The sequence below is a fragment of the Notothenia rossii genome (assembly GCF_949606895.1).
Source record: "Notothenia rossii genome assembly, chromosome: 2".
Taxonomy (NCBI): domain Eukaryota; kingdom Metazoa; phylum Chordata; class Actinopteri; order Perciformes; family Nototheniidae; genus Notothenia; species Notothenia rossii.
This window is the reverse complement of record NC_136904.1, coordinates 69,824,497-69,843,861: the sequence shown is the minus strand read 5'-3', so window position 1 is coordinate 69,843,861 and position 19,365 is coordinate 69,824,497. Positions and strand designations below refer to the sequence as shown.

General features: G+C 38.5%; 3 protein-coding genes across 3 annotated transcripts in view; 2 read left to right on the top strand and 1 right to left on the bottom strand.

The window, feature by feature from the left end:
* Positions 1–19,365, top strand: part of LOC307030136 (double-stranded RNA-specific editase 1-like) — a 392,337-nt gene that overhangs the window by 10,698 nt on the left and 362,274 nt on the right. The window lies entirely within an intron of this gene.
* The window catches only part of ube2f (ubiquitin-conjugating enzyme E2F (putative)), a 74,002-nt gene that overhangs the window by 41,239 nt on the left and 13,398 nt on the right, over positions 1–19,365 (bottom strand). The window contains exons 5-7 of the mRNA XM_079666384.1: positions 7,017–7,084; positions 4,715–4,785; positions 4,353–4,410 (exon numbers count right to left, since the gene is read on the bottom strand). Of these exons, the coding sequence (XP_079522510.1) occupies positions 4,353–4,410; positions 4,715–4,785; positions 7,017–7,084 (197 nt within the window). The remainder of the gene's footprint in view (positions 1–4,352; positions 4,411–4,714; positions 4,786–7,016; positions 7,085–19,365) is intronic.
* LOC307029547 (uncharacterized protein) lies at positions 13,936–17,708 on the top strand. Its single transcript, XM_079665626.1, has 4 exons — positions 13,936–14,451; positions 14,669–14,824; positions 15,485–15,577; positions 16,897–17,708. Exons 1-4 carry the CDS (start codon positions 14,350–14,352, stop codon positions 17,191–17,193), a joined length of 648 nt encoding a protein of 215 aa, XP_079521752.1. The 5' UTR covers positions 13,936–14,349; the 3' UTR covers positions 17,194–17,708.

Genomic DNA, 19,365 nt, shown 5'->3' with positions numbered 1-19,365 from the left:
TGTGTGAGAGAGAATGAATAAGACAGCCCAATATTTAAAAATAAATCTTTTCTTTTTCGCAACTTTCCGCATATTTCGCAACTTCACCGCATACAATCACATAAAAACCCTACATGTTTAATAGCATAATCAAGGATTTTAGCCCGCGTTTTTCTGGAGGGTCTAGCTGTGCAATATATATCTGGCTGCTATATCTCACAACTGTTACAGGATGTGCATTTTGTAAATAGTGTAATTTATTTTGAATGTTTTGTCTTTAACATTTTTGGGTAATATTAAGCTGTCTTTTGCTCTTTTCTTGCTGTAAAAAATGCCCTCTCTGTTGGACGGATAAAGGTATTCTGATTCTGATAGGTCAACCTCTTAGATGTCCTGATCCTTAGCCTATCAAGTACAATGTGTTGGAACGATAGCCAATAGGGGCGCGAGTGTTACATAGTGAGGTATTTTTGTTACGGAAGTAAAACAAAGGAGTCCGATGAAGGCGTTTCAGGCAGGAGGGAGGATGTGTGGAAGAGAAACTCCCTCTGGAGAGAATTTAGCCTTTGCTAAGGTATTTTGTGTGGCACTGTTCATGTTGGTGTGTGTGTGTGTGTGTGTGTGTGTGTGTGTGCGTGCGTGCGTGCGTGCGTGCGTGCGTGCGTGCGTGCGTGCGTGCGTGCGTGCGTGCGTGGGCTGAAGTGGAGAAGAGTGGTGACCAGTGAAGAGGGACATCATCACCCACTCAAAAACGAACACAATCCTTTCTGACTCACAGCTTGAGCACTTACTTTTTCTCGCGGATTGTTTTGCACTCTCTGACATACATGAACCTGAGCCCGCACGCATATGACCACATCACATCTACGTCTAAGTAAACAACAAAGGACTGCATTTAAACTTGGACCAGGAAATAAAAACAAACACAGGCACACAGGCCAGGGATTGAATGGTGGAAATGAAAAAATCAGCCACATCAACGTAGTACAGGGAAACGTTTTACAAATGGTTTCATGACAGCAGCAAAAGAGAAAAGTCTTCAGTCTGGATTTAAAAGAAGTGAGTTGCAGTGGACCTGCAGTTTTCTTGTATTTTGTTCCAGATATATGGAGCATAGTGATCGAATGCTGCTCCTCCATCTTTTGTTCTGACTCTGGGGTCAAAAAAAGCGGACCTGTCGCAGAACACCTGAGAGTCTTTGAAAGACATGAAGCCAGTGTAAAGATCTCCGAACTGGATTCATGTGATTCACTTTCTCAGTGTCAGTGAGGCCTCCAGCAGCCGTGTCTAGTATAGTCTACTGAAGGTAAATGCATGGTGGTTCCAAGTTTTTCCAAGTCCCGCTGTGACATAAATCCTTTAATCCCAGATATATTCCTAAATTGATAGTAGGCTGACTTCGAGTTGTCTTGATGTGACTGTTGAAATCCAGGTCTGGTCCAAACCAAACAAACACAAAGATTAGCACGTATTCTCTATGAAAAGCTTCCTTCCTTGCAGCAACTTGATTTACTCAAGGCCGCGGTGGAGAAGAATACAAAACTGAGACTGAAGTATTTTATAAATAGATCTATTTGTGTGTATTTCCGAGTATTGTGAATTGTCAATGAAATGCTATTAACTATTTGCAACAAGAGAACATTTTATATTTTAAATTATTTGTGTTGCCACAGCTCTGGATAAGCTCTGTTTGTTGAGGGCTAGAAAAGGGCAGATATATGTTGAAAGGAAAGAATAGATAAATTCAAGACCATGAACGCACATAATATAATCACCCATGATAGAAATCAGGGTAAGAAAATGAAATACAGAGTTGTGCGAGTGTAAGTCAATGTACGCCACGTCTGCCTGCTCCCATTCCAAATCCCACAAAAACTGAGTATAATAACAGCTTGGTTACAGACACTATATCCTCATCACAACCCACCACCACATTGGCTACATATGGTGTATACATTCCAGGAAACAAAAAGATTGATTCTCTCATTTAATTGATTTATACACACTGTACAGGGGGAGGAAATTAATGGAAAGCAATGTTTCTATGGAGAGAATTTTTACTATTGGTTTTGGCAGAATATAGTGGAAAGGTCTTCGGAAAGTTTCTTCAAAGTGTAAATCAATACCTAGATGTGGGGTTTTCTCGTCAATAGAAGGTTTATCCTAACTGTATAATGTGTTGCTATTATGGCAACGAATTCCATTATTTTATATCATCTACCAGCAAACTCCTGGAACCATTTCAGCTGTATTCATAATAGTTCTCTGGGGAAGTAAATAGAAGAACCCTAGAGAACTTTGGATGGTATATTGTTCACAGTGCACACAAATTAAAACAATAAAATGCTATAGAAGAATATACTTGAGCTTCCCGAATCTGGTAATGCTCAGTTTGCTAGCCTAGTTTGGTCGCTGACGGGCCATTACGTTTATTCGAAACAAACTCCTGTCTGGTAATGTCGTGCAATCTATTACTCTTTCCATAACAAATCTTAATCCTAACTGAATATAGCATCATAGCTAGCTAGTAAGCTACGATAGCATCCTTCCCATTTCTTTGACAATAAGCTCTGTCACTTGCTATTGGTCAATGGCCCGACTTCCTGTGTCAAAGTTCGATGCCAAACATGACATCAACACATAGTGTGATGGCTTAGTTGGTTCAAAATGTAATGTAGATATACAGTATTGGGGGACAATGTGTTAATGTGATGCTAAGGTTTCAGTTGCACCACTGAAATGACTTTTATAAAAAGAAACAGATTTGACAAAACAATTGCTTTTTTCGAGCCACACTTTCATGGCAAATGATGCCTTGGTTACAGACACTATATCCTCATCACAACCCACCACCACATTGGCTACATATGGTGTATACATTTCCTTTTGGTGTATTGTGGGATTTAATCATGCGAAGAGTAAAATAATGTGGTTGCTTATGGTGACAGTAAGGGTCAGGAGGACATCGCTTTGAAACAAACTTGATCTAGCTGGAGAATGTTAATTATGTAAACAATGTACATCAATACACACAGGAAATAGAAGAGAAAATAGATTTTCTGAATATAGAGAAGACCCTTCAAGTACGTTAATGTGTGCAGACAGCGAAAACAAGGTGAAAGGAGAGGGATAGAACCTTAAGAGGACAACCTAGGGGATAAGACTAATCCTGACAATAACTACAGTCTTGGCAGGAAATTCAAAGGCACCAAGGGGATTTACTGTATGACCCTCTAGACTTTTTAAATCTAGTAGTGGAGACAAGGGAGCTCTGAAAAAAATCCCTGTCCCTCCACTAACCCTAACTTCACACATTATGCATGCATTTACATATTTTCATTATTACAACTGCATCCGAGTGCAGTGATCGAGAGGAATGTTGATCTAGCTTTGTGTCCCTGTTGAGAAGCACTGATAGGTGCCGATTGGACCAGAATGTTGAAGGCAGAATTAAACATGTGAGACAGAGCTTCATCGTACCACTACTTTCAGTTCCAAGCGGTAGTTGTAATCAAACATAATTATAATCAAATCTTGAATAGGGATAGCAGATGCATACTTTCTTTGAACTTCAGCAAATGTTTCTTGCAGAAAGTGCTCCATTTTTGGAAGGGTAAAATAAGTCAAGGCACTCTTTATTATGCAGCTGAAAAACCTTCCATTGGGAAATGTACCTTGCACAGCTCCGCAAAATGTTTTTGTTGTGTCCTGAAGATATTCCATAGTGCTTTCAACAGCCCTTAGCAATATTTCTCACACCCCCATTGTGTCAGGGCTTGATAAAGAAAAAGCCAAATGTTGAGGTCTGTTGCAATCAGTTCTAAAGTGTTTGTATAATGACCCACTGAATGTAGACGGTTGTTAACAATACAACTCTGTTCAATAGCTCCATGACTTCTTCTTGATTTTGACACATTTTAAACACTTTTACAAGACCACAGATTTGAGATCATGTTTGTGTAACTAAAGCCTGTAGAGACACAGGTTTATTAAGAATTCCATTGTATTTCCTTTGTATTTTACCAGCAAATGGGACTATTGGTTTTGATTTTGGGCCCTTTAATGTTTACCTTAAGGTTTACATTTAAGGGGCCCTATTATGGTCATTTTCAGGTTCACATTTTTATTTTGTGCCGCTTTAATGATCCAAAAGTGCTTTATTTTCTCATACTGCCTGTGCTGCAGCACCTCTTTTCACCCACTGTCTGAAAGGTGCTCGAGTCCCGTCATTCCCTCAGCCAAAACTTAAAAAAGACAGATGAATTCATGCTACATTAACGTTCCTTTTTCGAGATAAAAAAATTCCTTAAGCTTAAAGATTCTTCTGAAAGAAAGTTACATTTTCTTTTTTGAATGAAATGCAAATTATGTACCTTTAATGTTCTAGTGGGGGCCCAGCCTGTGCCGTCGATAGAGTGCTCCCGCAATAAGCTGAAATAAAATAAAGAGAAACACAGACATTTAACATTTGTGAGTATTACCAAGGAAATGTTGTGCCATCGCCAAATGTACAGACAAGAAAACTCCAAGACTAGCGTTTATAAAATCACAAAGAAAATGGTAACATTTGCGAGAATGTTATTGAATGTCTCTAAGGGTTTGTCCATCCAATTTCAGGGACTGCAGGGGAAATGGATATCTAGCGAAGGGAATACTATCTTTTATTTGCTTTTTCCATCAATTTCCTAGCAGGACGAATGTAGCATAGAATAAAATAATAGAAGCAAGGCATTACCTCAAACAGATCTCTCCGTTCTCTGTGATGTTAGGATGCCATATTCTGGTCAGACATCTCACTTTAGGAGGCTGGAAATAACGTGAAGAAACACAATTGTTATGGGGGTCAGATAATCTTTGTACAATACAAGTATTTACAGAACGGAGAAAATGGAGCTAAAACAAATGCTTTTGCTGCTAGTAAGTAGTGTATATAGACGTGTAAGTATATGTACATGGGCATTTTGCTTGTAGTATTTTGCCAGTTATAGAATTAACACCTAGATGTTTTGACTTTTGTAAGCTACTCGACATAAAAAGATAAAAATGTTGCTTTTTAGAATAGCAAAAAGATTCACATTCATCCAACATGCGGAATATCGTGACGACCAAAGTTACCATTTCTCCGTGGATAATTAGTCAAATGCTCTACAAAACAATTCATTGGTCATTTCAATTATGTGCTTATGCAATTTAAAAACATCAACCCATGTTTAGTATCGACCTGCAAGGCACCCTCAGATAGACAAATGGCAAAGAATATGTAACAAGACAAAATATCAATTTCTCCTTTTGTTGATAATTATGATAAGCCAAATACAACAGCGCTCCCAGATAGATTACTATTTTTTGTTGGTCAACATGAAGGCTTTTATGCCTATTGTATCAGCAATAAATGTTCCATATCTAACTATGTTTTGGGGCTTTTTCTGTTGTTTGTAAGTTTGTAGGTTGCAAAAAAGAATTCACACAAGGTTTCTATATTAACTCATTTTCAAAGTTTGATGATATAAAGCCATCTTACCTGTTATCAAAATATCTGTACATTTAGAATAACATGAACATATGGACTATTTTCAAATCAAAAAAGATATTTATGCATTCTTTGGACTGCTGAGATTTCTATAACTATGTTTTAACAGTGAAAGGTGCCCGTGTGAAATGACTATAATCATGTAATCGGAAAATGTTCAATTCCTTTAACTACAGGGAAGCTCTGTCAGGGATAATGAAAAGTACATAGGATGTTAATAATAGTGACAGACCTCGGGAAAAGGCAAGGAAAAAAAGGTTGTTTTGATTTTTCTCAACATGCATATGCATTTTATTGTGATCTTGTGGTTTCCTTTGGTTGAAATACACCCTCAACCTGTAATTTAATGAAACCGTGCTGCAGTACAAACTAGGATCGTAATGTATTGCACACTAAAAGTATTGTAATGTACTGCAAAATCTCTTTCAATAAATTCAATTCACTTTGGCACCCTTTTCCAAATCTCAAATAAATCCAGATATTATTTACAGCCCATGTTAATTGTTCAGTTGATCCCTTCTAAATTAAGATGATATCTGAGTCATTATTAGTCATTGCTATTATTGGATTCCATCAGTTCTGGGCACTTCCCGTGCTGTGTAACGGTTAAACTAAAAAAAACGTTGGTTAATTTGATGGATAGAAACCCAATTACTTGACAGACCTAACTTAAAGCCTGTAAGTCTGAAGGAAAATCAATGACACGCTTTTTAGAAAAGTCAAGGAATGGATATTTGTAATGTGAGCTAAGACTTCAAACCAGGCAGATGACTGATTTGTTGTGCTTGTTGGGCCATTTAAACCCTCACACAGCTTTAAAAGTGACTTTATTACAGGTCATATACTGACAAAGAGTGCTTCTGAAACCATCCGAGTCATATTCTCTTACCCAAAGTCAGTCAGTGGTGTAATTCTTTACTTGAAGCCCCTGGGGCCAACATTATAAATCGATTAAGCTTTCATGAATGAACGTTTATTATTTATCAGTCCGTGGCAGGTGTCATAAAACTGCCACAGATGGCTGAACAGAGAGAAACTGTGTGTGATGAAGGGCTCAGGCAAAAGACTGAGATACAAGACAAGGAACATACATGTTCAGGGTTACATACGAACACAAACAAAAGATACCCCCACACACACAGGCACACACTGGCACGGTGAGATAAAGCCAAGAATGAATAGAAGAACAGAAAAAAACACGCAAGTCATGAAGGTCAGGTAGAAAAAATTATGCGGTTATTTGGAGTCCTTCCACTAAGAGATAAGAAAATGCCTACTTTGATATCATTTATGAATTGTATTGAAAGGAAATATAATGCCATTTGCTTACATTTCACATTACATTTAGATGTTTAGGGCACCACTACTGTGCTGGAGAATGTTTCATGCAAAGCAAACCTGGAAGTTTCTATTCAAACACAAGAAGCTGCTGCCAAATGCATATATGCATAAAATACAGCCCAGACTATTACTTTCCAAAATGATGAGAGATAATTGGAACACTTACCACCATGTTATAGGCTTCTGGGACGTCTATTTCAAACTGAAACCTTCCACTTTGGTAGTAGCCCTCATCTGGAAGAAAATGGAGGAAAAAAACAGAAGAGAAGGGTTATCAACAATGAACACACGACAATAGAGTTTGTGTTTAAGGACAATCATTAATGTACAAATGCCAATGGAAAGAGGGCTTTAACCATTGACATAAGTCAGGTTTCCAACAAATTGTAAAAAATCTGCAGAAGAAAATTGTGATTGATGCTTGTTTCCACGCACTACCGTTTTTTAAGAATTGATTAAAAGAAATAGGCAGTGGCTGTTTCCAATTGAATACTGGAAGAGGAAGATTGGTTAAAAGCTTGACAGTCTGGTTTAAAGATGAAGCGTGTGACGACCGTCGTTGATATGAAGGAAGTTGCATCTGAACTCAAACATGAAAGAAGACAGCGGAGATAGTCCAGCAAATGGAGAAGTACATCTCAACCTGGGAAGTTATCTCAGGGGATTAAAGACCTGATGTCTGACCTTTCAATGAAAACATTCTGAAGGTCAAACATAATCATGGCTTAATCCTCCATTTCAATCTCGCAATGGCGGACTTCATTACACACACACACTTTCACACCTAATGCACCACATTAATTGGGAACAGACCAATCCTGTTCTTGTTCTTTAAGATATGTGTCGGCAGTTTAGTCATCATTAGAAAGGTAGATTGTAGAGGGGAATGTTAATGGGCTGCTGCTCAACCAAGTGAGCTAGGCAGCAGCCCATTAACCAATCATGTTTGAGCGGGTTTTGGTTACATGCAGGTCAAAATGTAATCTGAGACCAAGCAACATTGGCTCTGTCCGACAACAAATTGAGTAACGATTGGCTAAAGATAAGCCATTAACTGAGTGTGAAATGGCATCTTGTGAAAAACTCTGGTCATGGACTTTACCTTTTTAAAAAAGTACAGGCCCATGGCAAATAGAGTCTTGGCTACATCGGAACCCCCACAATATTTGAATGTCAAATTGTCCTCAGGTCAATATCTGACAAGTTTCAAGATTTTGCTTGGAAAAATGAAGAGAAAACACATGTGCAAGAAGAAAAACAAGTACGAGATTTTTACCCACATTAAAGATACGATTTTTCTTTATCAATTGCGGCAATTTCTTCGATAGGTTACTAGGTTTGTAAGCTGTCTCTCTCTGTCAGCCACTCTCCTCATCTCTCCCTACATGTAGCCTTTCAAGCCAATTAAAGGTTCATAGAGGACATAGGATGTGAGGGGACTTTAATTAGTTGGATAGCTGTGATCTCATTGTGTCACGCTGTCAGAAAAGGACAGGAATAACACAGCACTTATCAATTAACACAGGACCAGCTTTGGACAAAATAAATAAGTGGACTAATCGGACCTCAAACAGGTGGACTGATACTCGTGACATCGAGAGAGATAGACAGAAAAGGAAAGTCCTTGAAAATAAGCCGTGTAATGACCTAACCTGTTTATTTGCTCTATTAACGGAGCAGCCAGTATCCAATTTTGCACCTTTTGTCTTAAAGTACCTTAACACAAACATATTAAAAACACCTTAAAACATAATGCAATACAAATGTACAAAATAAAATGGTTATTTATAGGAATGCACCGAATATTCGGCCGCCGAAAATTATCGGCCGAAAATGGTTAAAAAGGCCCTGTCGGCTTTCGGCCGAAAGGGTTTTAGCACCGAAAAAATATCACCGAATGTCAGGGGACAGGGTTACGTTGGTAAGCTAACGTGTTGTTGTGATGACGTAATCAAAACGCGGCGACAAGCACGGCGCGCGACCATGCTCGCAGCTGGCTCACAGCCAACATGTCTGGCGCTTGGAGATATTTAAAAGAGGCGCGGATTACGATTTGCAAAACGTGTTCAGCTGACATTTCTCGAGGGGGTGTAACTGCACAGATTTTAACCACTTCGGGATTACTCCACCACTTGAAATCAAAACACCCGAAAAATATGCGGAGTAAGATCAAATCACAAGCACTGACAGCGAGAGACTGTTCAGCGCTGCCTCTCATGTGCTTGATGAGAAGAGGAACAGACTTATGGCTGATAAAGCAGAGAAGCTACTGTTCATTAAAAAGAACCTCCCACTTTTCCTTAATAAGTAGACAAGGCTGGCTTATCATAAGCTTATCTAGTTCTACATGTCTACTCTATACCCACTTTCCTGAACAATTTTCATTGTGAGTTATAATTCAGCATCTCAGGTTATCATTAGGGGGAAATGAAAGCAGCACAGTGTTCAATATATTGTACTTTCGGTATCTAAATGATACAATGTTGTTTACATTGCTCATGAGGACAGACCACCTTATTTGCAGATTCTTGAAATTGTAATTTAATTTGTAATTGATTGTGGATTTTGTATCCAGTTTTCACTGTATGTATCTTTATACAATGTGTACTACTTTGCTTATGAGGACAGACAGCCTTATTTACAGATTCTTGAAATTGAATTGTAATTTCAATTGTAAATAGTTACATTCATGTGGATTTATCCAGTTTGCACATTTGTATGCATGCACTTATAGGTGCATTTGTTGTTGTTGAAGGCCTGGCTGTTACAGTCTTTATTTACACTATTTTGTTGTAGGCCTACTGGCCTAGATGTTTATGCAGTTTTAAAGCACCTTGGCTTTGTTCTGAATGCACTTTGTTGTAGTTATCCTACAGAGAAAAGAAAATGCACTTGACTTAGAATTAATGATTCAAAAGTGCTGAATAAATGTTTTATGGACCCATAATAGTGATTACTATTTAAGTTAAGTTTTGCCATAATCATGTCTTTTTCCAAAATCAGGTAGCTGAACAACATTGGTAAAAAATGTATACATTATATATATTTCTATTAATCATTTTCGGCCTTTCGGCATTCGGTTTTCGGCCAACTGTTTCCTATTTTCGGTATCGGTTTCGGCCAAGAATTTCCCATTCGGTGCACCCCTAGTTATTTATTGCTCTGACACGGTAACAATAGCACTTAAAAGTCGTGTTTGAGTTGAAACATTTTTATTTACACCCATTTAGCATTGGCATAAAGGCAAGCTGTTCAATTCTCATTCTCGACTGTTGTCTGTGTTCTCAAACACTGAGCAATTTGAGATAAGGCCTGCTTTGTAAAAGAGCTGTCCTCCGCCCTCCCAGATACCATTCACTGCAACAATGACAGAGGTACAATTGAATTAGACCGCACAAACAGTCCTCCCTGTATTATTAATGTGCAGAGATAGAGGGAGTGAAACACTGTGTGAAAAAGAGATACCGCAGTTAGGCAGTACGAAGGTTAATAAAAGAAACCGCTACAGATCCAAACCCAGGGCTGGATGGATATAAAAAAAGAGAATAACGGAAAGTAACAAACTGAAAGGGCGAAAGAAAGACAGCAGACAGAAAGCATCCACCGACTAAAAGTGTCAGTCAGTGGTCAGAAATAATTAATGAGTGTCTTCAGTTTACTGGAACAATGAGTCTTTTCCAGCACAGGCCTGCATACCTGTGACAGTTGGCGAGCTAGCTAGCAGAGTTTGTTCAATAACCAAATCTTTACCAACCAGAAATGCACCAATGTCAAATTTCTCAGCCGATAACAAAACAATGCCAAGATTCGCAATATAGCTAGAGCCAAATACAAATGCTTATGTTCTTCGGAAAACAAGTACACATTTTTTTCAGCCTTTCATCACATTAACTCTGAATAAGCCCAATTGGCCGTGACATTGGTGTTTCCCTATTACATATTGCTAAATTAACAGTAATCAAACCAAAACGTTCATCCCACAACAGTATAGCGGTACTTAGTGGAACAAAACAAGGATATCAAATATTATAATGTTATCCACACTCAACTTGTACTAATACACACTGATATTGCCATATGCACTCAACTTTAAGTACAGAAGTACGCAAAACAAGGAATACATCTTTGAGAGACACATTCCAAACAGAAAGACGCTACACTGAAAAAAATTGACATAGGGGTTCTTTGAATTTACACAAATAAAAACAGTAAATGCAACGGAATTAGTTCATGTTTTGTCTCTGAATGTGATTTCATTAAGCAGACTTCATTTATTTATTGAGAATGTTAAATCTACGTATTTAAATCGCTTTGACTGAACGTGATTTCATTTAAACATTTTAATCAATGTAATCGAGTGTGGTTAGAACCGGAAATGAAGTATATTTTCAAATGGCGTCCGGAGCTGTGATAGGTCCTCAGGAACTGACGAAAAAAAGTACAGAAGAAGAGGTGTCGACAACCTCTGTGAAAGACTCCAAAAGTAAGTTAATTAAATGTAATGTTTCTGCTCAATACATGTTTGTACCCCTTTCCAATATAGTGCTGTGTTCGTTCGGTATGTTACAATTACGGGGACGTGTGTATATACATGACACCATGTATTGCTAATGTTAGCTATCAAGCTAGCGCTGACATTAGCATTGATGATAGATGTATTAAGAATCATTTCGTAATCACCATACCCGCTAATTGGGCTAATATATACAGGCTATGGTTTCGGGCCATTGTAACGGCCCGTCCACACTACAGCTTCGACAGCTTCAAAAAAGGTTTCCCACGCGTCTGCCCATTCACTTTAAATGGGGTGACGTCACGTTGCCTCGCTTTTCGCCGAACTGAATTGTGGGTAGCAGAGCGGAGCTTTCCTGGCGTTTCAGGCTGCAAAAGTTGAACAATGTTCAACTTCTGAAGGCGGAGACGCCGAAGTAGCCAGCGTCAGCCAATCAAATCCTGTTTATGCAAATCTGACAGTTCAAGCGCTAGCCAATCAAACCGCGTGCAAGCTGGGAGGGCCAGACCGCAGTTCATTTCCTCATATTCCAAACGAGAAATTACGCTAGCAAATCACCCGGTTCTTTACGACCAAAACTATTTATTGGGATACAAACCGGAGGAACCAGGCATGGAGGGAGGTGGCAGAGACAGTGGGTGAAACTGGTAGGTTTTCACCTGTTTGGGGAGTTTATATATATATACAGTGGGGCAAAAAAGTATTTAGTCAGCCACCAATTGTGCAAGTTCCCCCACTTAAAAAAATGAGAGAGGCCTGTAATTTTCATCCTAGGTATACCTCAACTATGAGAGACAAAATGAGAAAGAAAAAAAATCCAGAAAATCACATTGTCTGATTTTTAAAGAATTTATTTGCAAATTATGGTGGAAAATAAGTATTTGGTCACCTACAAACAAACAAGATTTCTGGCTCTCACAGACCTGTAACTTCTTCTTTAAGAGCCTCCTCTGTCCTCCACTAATGGCACCTGTTTGAACTTGTTATCAGTATAAAAGACACCTGGCCACAACCTCAAACATTCACACTCCAAGCTCCACTATGGCCAAGACCAAAGAGCTGTCAAAGGACACCAGAAACAAAATTGTAGACCTGCACCAGGCTGGGAAGACTGAATCTGCAATAGGTAAGCAGCTTGGTGTGAAGAAATCAACTGTGGGAGCAATTATTAGAAAATGGAAGACATACAAGACCACTGATAATCTCCCTCGATCTGGGGCTCCACGCAAGATCTCACCCCGTGGGGTCAAAATGATCACAAGAATGGTGAGCAAAAATCCCAGAACCACAAGGGGGGACCTAGTCAATGACCTGCAGAGAGCTGGGACCAAAGTAACAAAGGCTACCATCAGTAACACGCTACGCTGCCAGGGACTCAAATCCTGCAGTGCCAGACGTGTCCCCCTGCTTAAGCCAGTACATGTCCAGGCCCGTCTGAAGTTTGCTAGAGAGCATTTAGATGATCCAGAAGAGGATTGGGAGAAGGTCATATGGTCAGATGAAACCAAAATAGAACATTTTGGTAAAAACTCAACTAGGCGTGTTTGGAGGAGAAAGAATGCTGAGTTGCATCCAAAGAACACCATACCTACTGTGAAACATGGGGGTGGAAACATCATGCTTTGGGGCTGTTTTTCTTCAAAGGGACCAGGACGACTGATCCATGTAAAGGAAAGAATGAATGGGGCCATGTATCGTAAGATTTTGAGTGACAACCTCCTTCCATCAGCAAGGGCATTGAAGATGAAACGTGGCTGGGTCTTTCAGCAATGACAATGACACATCGCCCGGGCAACGAAGGAGTGGCTTCGTAAGAAGCGATTCAAGGTCCTGGAGTGGCCTAGCCAGTCTCCAGATTTCAACCCCATAGAAAATCTTTGGAGGGAGTTGAAAGTCTGTGTTGCCCAGCGACAGCCCCAAAACATCACTGCTCTAGAGGAGATCTGCATGGAGGAATGGGCCAAAATACCAGCAACAAGGTGTGAAAACCTTGTGAAGACTTACAGAAAACGTTTGACCTCTGTCATTGCCAACAAAGGGTATAAAACAAAGTATTGAGATGAGCTTTTGTTTTTGACCAAATATTTATTTTCCACCATAATTTGCAAATAAATTCTTTAAAAATCAGACAATGTGATTTCCTGGAATTTTTTTTCTCATTCTGTCTCTCATAGTTGAGGTATACCTAGGGTGAAAATTACAGGCCTCCCTCATCTTTTTAAGTGGGAGAACTTGCACAATTGGTGGCTGACTAAATACTTTTTTGCCCCACTGTATATATATTGCTCGCATAAAATCCCCGGGGTTTTTTGCTTTGTATGCCGGGGGTGGGACATTCATGTGATTGGTTGTTGGTCGCGGTGCTCGAATAAAATCCCCAAGCATCAGACACGCCCAGCTCCAAGCTTTTTTTGAAGCTATAGTGTGGACGGGCCGTTACTGGCAGATGTGGAGAAAGTATTCAGTCTGCTTCACTTTTGCGGTTACTGCTGTGGCGTTTGTGTGATCACGTGCGCCATGCCTGTGTCGGGCTGTGTAGCTGTGTTTGTGAGTCGGTCTCGGTCAAAGTAAGTACATTTATTTAGCTTATTTGCCGTGATTTCATTGTAATAAACGTATAACAATGAGGCCGAATCAACAACATACTGACACCGATTAATTTAAACCATGATTGACTACTGTGGGAAGTGTAGTTACAAAACTGCAGGCAAAACACTTTAAAGCAGCCATTTTCTGAATGGAGATCGGATCGGGCTAAGCTATAGTTGTTGGTGCCCTTTCCACACTTAAAATAACGTCATATAAACTTTTAAAAAACAGCGACTGTTTTCCGCATGCCAAGGACCGTCTGTGACAAGGATTATTATTCATGTTCTGAACAAATATGTGTGCTGCCAACGGCTGAAGTTTTGTTTTGCCGATTTAACATAAAGTCAGTGACAATGGAAGGCTGCACGGCTTCACTCTTGTTGGTTGAGATGGAAAGATGGAAAAGACCTTTGCACTCAGAAGACACAAAGTTGTTCGTGATGGTCCAATGGTGGAGGATTTCATGGCAAGGTGGCCTGCTCTGTTTGAAGTCTCTGAGGTAAGGCTTATCCCATGCTCGGTTTTTCATCCTGAATTTTGAAGTTGATAAAAGGAAATCTATGGGCACACTGGCAAACTGCTAATATACTGTAACTGATTATATATAATTCATCTGTGCTTTTTAACCTCATCCTGGTCTCCAGTATTTGTGGTGGTGGTTTTCTCCCTGATGTTAAACAATGATCAAATTCCCTTTTGCCTTTATGCGTTTTCAGATCAACTCTGAATTCAAGAGAATCACGACCAAGCCACTACAATCCAAATTCCTGTCTCAGCTGGACCTCCACTCTGGCACCCAGATGAAGCTGTTCCAAAAGCGAGGAGGACAGCTTGGGGGAAGGCTGGAAACAATAATTTCGCAAATGGCTAATGTAAGTGATACAGTATCCTCACAATTATTAATAACCTATAAACATAAATGATTTTGAAAATGTTTTTTGAGAATCACAAATTTTAGAATTGTGAAAAGTGATGCTACAATATTTTACATTTTAGTTATTACATAATTTATTTGCAAGAATGGCACACAAAAAGTGCTCATCGCCAAGGAGACCATTAGTGCTTTTGCTTTTTTTTTTATCTTTCTCCTTTCAGTAGTGTAGTAGCTCCGCAGTGAAAGTGACCAGAGTGCCGGCTGACAGCAGCTCTAACACACTGCTACTCTTTGGTCCTTCAGTGCCACCGTAGCTTCTCTGATTGAGTAGAGCGTTGCCATTCCCTCTCTAACCACACCTTTAGCTAAAACACCCTAATTCTACACATTGTAGCTTTAATTGACCCTGTCTTGAGCCATCTATCCATCTCAATTTTAAATGTGATATATAATAATTCAACTCGTATATCCACTGACCACAATTTGAGAAAGATGTCCAGGGGATGTGGAGCTCACAGCAGGGCTTGCACTTTCTTAGGAACTGTGATGTTGTATTCTCAAAGTAATATGTATCCAAATGACAGTTCACACCAGTAGTTGACTTGAATTAAAGCACAAGACCTGTAACAAGACACTAATAAAGTACATTTACTTTTAGTGTGATGATGTAGATGCTGGAGGCGACTCAATAATCAGGGGGCTATGCATCTACATGGGGGAGGATCCAAAAGACCTTGTGCGAGAATATGTGGTATGTACATGAATCTGCCTGCTTCTTTTATACTTCTCTTCACTTTTGTTTTCATACATGATCTCTTGGGCTGAAATTGTTCATTGAAAATTTAGTGGGTGGTTTTTGTTTCCTTTGTTTGATATTATGAAATATTAAATTCAATATTTCATTGTTGCTGCTTGAATTAACTTAATACATTTGGAACGTGACTTAAAGGTGGGGTAGGTAAGTTTGAGAAACCGGCTCGAGATACACTGTTATATTCCATGGAATGCTCTTAACATCCTGATAGCAATGAATATCTTAAGTGCTTTGACAAAAAATCCATAAAAAAATGTCATCTGTGGAAGCCGTGGAACTGTAAAAAGCACGACCAATCATCTGAGCCGGCCCGGCTAAAATAACTGGATGGCCTACCTGCCTGTCAGCCTTCCATCTGTGCACAAACTTATCTCGTGCCCTCAAATCTTCACAAACTCAATAACTGTTCTGTTATCATTCTATTTGTCTCCATCATAGCCACTGTTGCAATAACAGGTACAACTCAATAAATTAGAATATCGTGGAAAAGTTGATTATGCAACATTTTTTCATAGATTTCAATTTTCATGTCTTTTACATGTATGTGTCCCCAACGTGTTAAGAGACTCCCAGGATCTCAGGGGAAAAAATCTATTTTCTATAGTTCTGGTGATCCAACTCAGACGGAACACAAACACCTACTGAATTTTTTGTTTTTATTAGCTATTGTAGCTAAATTGTAATCATCCAGATTAAAACAAATAAACACTTGGAATAATTAACTTTGTGTGTAATGAATCCATGTAATATGCGTTTAACTTTTTAAAGAGTTACAGAAATCAATCAACTTTTCCATAATATTCTAATGTATTAAGATGCACCTGTACTTCTACCACTTGTGTAAACATTCATTTGGTCAAGGTCATTTTTCAATTAAATCTTTCATGTCTCTTTTTCTTTCATTCAATTGCAATTTTTCATTTTATACTTGTGGAGTAGTTGCATACATCGTTGGAGCATTTTAACAAACTAGTAAGTGAACACGGCAACTAGTGCCACACAAGGACGTGTCCCACTTTTTATACTCAGTAAGGCATAGCCAGCTTAAAGAACACCAGATTGATTCATGTTCTGCTGTAATTACTTGATTATTTTTTCTACATTTAATTTGATATCTTTAATTTACTTTCATTTATAATGTTCAACTTGCCATGGCTAGATCTATACTATGCCTTCCCATATTTATTTATTTTTTTCTTGATGGGGCTTCGTTTTAGGTCTTATTTGCTTAAATGTTGCAGTTTTTTTTTTTACAGGACACAGATGAAGGCACCATCAAGGACACAACTGTGGGGATTTATGTTCTTAAAGATGCTTCCACTGATGAACCGGAGGACATCGGGATCGTTCTAGAAGGCGTCAAAGTCTTGACAAATCTGGATAATGTAGCATTAGCCTTTGCAATGCTGTTCGGACTAATGTACGCGCTGAATTTCAGCTACCATGCTAACCTCCGCTACACCTTTGAAGTAGTCCAAAGCATTATTATGGAACTGGACTGCGGTAAGCTCTCAAACAAAGCAACTGCTCTGAAAAACAGGCTCCTTCAGTAAAACGGTTCAGAGACTGCTGCATGCAAGGAAACCCAAACAATTGAATCTGTTATTTTTTCTCTGTTATGTTTGGTATTGAAATACCATTTTAGGATTTGTTGTTTCTTCGTTACAACTTGTGTTTTTAACCTGAGACAATTTTAAAGGCCATTGGTGTCTTTAGTATTTATGTTTGACACTCTATTATCAGAAACCTTTCAATCCTGCATGTGTCTGAAATCTTTTATCTATCATCCTCCCCCTGCTGAGAATTTAAGGAACTGTGCAACTGTTCAGCGTATTTACTCTTATTGTTCCTTCATATATTTATTCTAGACTGATGTTGGTCTAGCCACCACAGGTAATTCTATGTCACAAATGCTCAGGTTAAAGCATAGTTCCATGCTTTAATTATTCAATGTTCCATGCTGTAGTATTTTTCTATATTGCCTGTGCTGTAGCACCTCTTTTAAAGGTTTAAAAATATATATATTTGATCAATTCTATTGTTACTGTGAAAAGGGTAAAACCCCGAATTAAACCACATAATGGAGAACTAGTTTGAATGTACATAAGTGTGTGTATAGTGGTATTCTTGTTGCTTATTTAAAGCTCAATAAAGTGTTTTGATACAGAACTGCTTGAGTTTGTATTTGCCTCCATTAGAAGCTATGTGTGCAATGTATTTGAATGAGATAGACTTAGTCATATTTGAAATTGCTTTAAACACGCATAATACGTTTTAATAATATTAGCATGAAAAATTCAAGGTACTGGTACTGGTCAAAATCTAGCAACCAGAACATGATGAAATAGCTTAAAACATAGACAATATATTTGATTAATAGCATGAAAAAATCATGTTAAAATTACAGGTCAAAATGTAATAAACAGAACGTGATGAAATTGCTTTAACATTTCTCAATAAAATGGGATTGAAGTAACTGAAAGATATCATGTTGAATCAACATGATTATTTATAGCGGTCTGATGTGAATAGTATATGATGGTTTAACAAGCAAAAATGTGTCAGTCTTACACATTCTCATGGTGTGGGACCAATGTACACATTCAAATCGAGTAAATCCAAATAACTTTTATTTTAGGGGTAGTTAGTTGCTTAATGGAAGCAAACCCAAATATTTGTCCAAGAATGCAAGGCACACACACATTCCCATTAGTTTTGGCTATTTGTAGGCGTTTGCTATGTACGGGATGAATAGTGCTCACTGTACTCACTGTAAATGAGGAACTAAACTCAAATACTGTACCTAAGAGGCAGATTCAAGAACATCAGCCGAATATGCATCACAACATAATTTGGGTGGTCTGCTTGGTTTTTACACAATAAACAAATCCTACCGCTCAATTGAAAGACCCACAATTTGAAGCAGTCTGAGAGGACCCTTAAAATGTAAATGTAGCCTTTGTCTGGATAAACAATTTTGCCTTCTTAAGTGCATCCAAGTAAAAAAGTCTGAGCAAGAAATCAGCCATCATACCAAGATGTATTAGCATAACTGCGATGTCCCCTGTAGGAATAAAAGGAAGTACATTGATGGTAGAAGGCTTGATTGGAGATGACAGGTAATTATAGTTTGTGACAGATTTCTTAAAGACAGATCCATTATTAAAAGCAAAACCGATTGGGACGGCTTATCTGGAAAAACAGAAACAAACAAGTAAGCTTCTGTATTTTGTGGTACTGACAATATAAGGCCATTACAATCAGAGAGTTGTCCTACATAAAGAGCTATATTACCTTTTCACCTTTTGTTATTTGTATACTTTGCAAGGGGTTGTCCACCGATTGTATTTTTTTTTTAGGTATAGAATGAAGAGTGGGGGCAGATACAGGTGATAAAGCATTTATATCTTGTACTGTAATAGCCATCTTCGTACCTATAATGTTATAAAAAAAAAAATCTATTTATCTTGTATGATGAACTATTTTGATTCTGTTATATATAAGATATAGGTCCTCGTCCCAAAGATGTAGATCTAGGCAACAATATTATACCTGGAGCATTAATGTTAAACAAATACTAAATTATGCATTATTTAAATCAAAAGAGGGAATCAACATTTGTGTGCAGATTTGCTCCTCTCCTGCCTTGCCTTATTTGCATCAGTCTTTCTTTAAATGTCACAGGGGCAATACTGACCAAACTGTCCCTGTCTGGCACCATAATG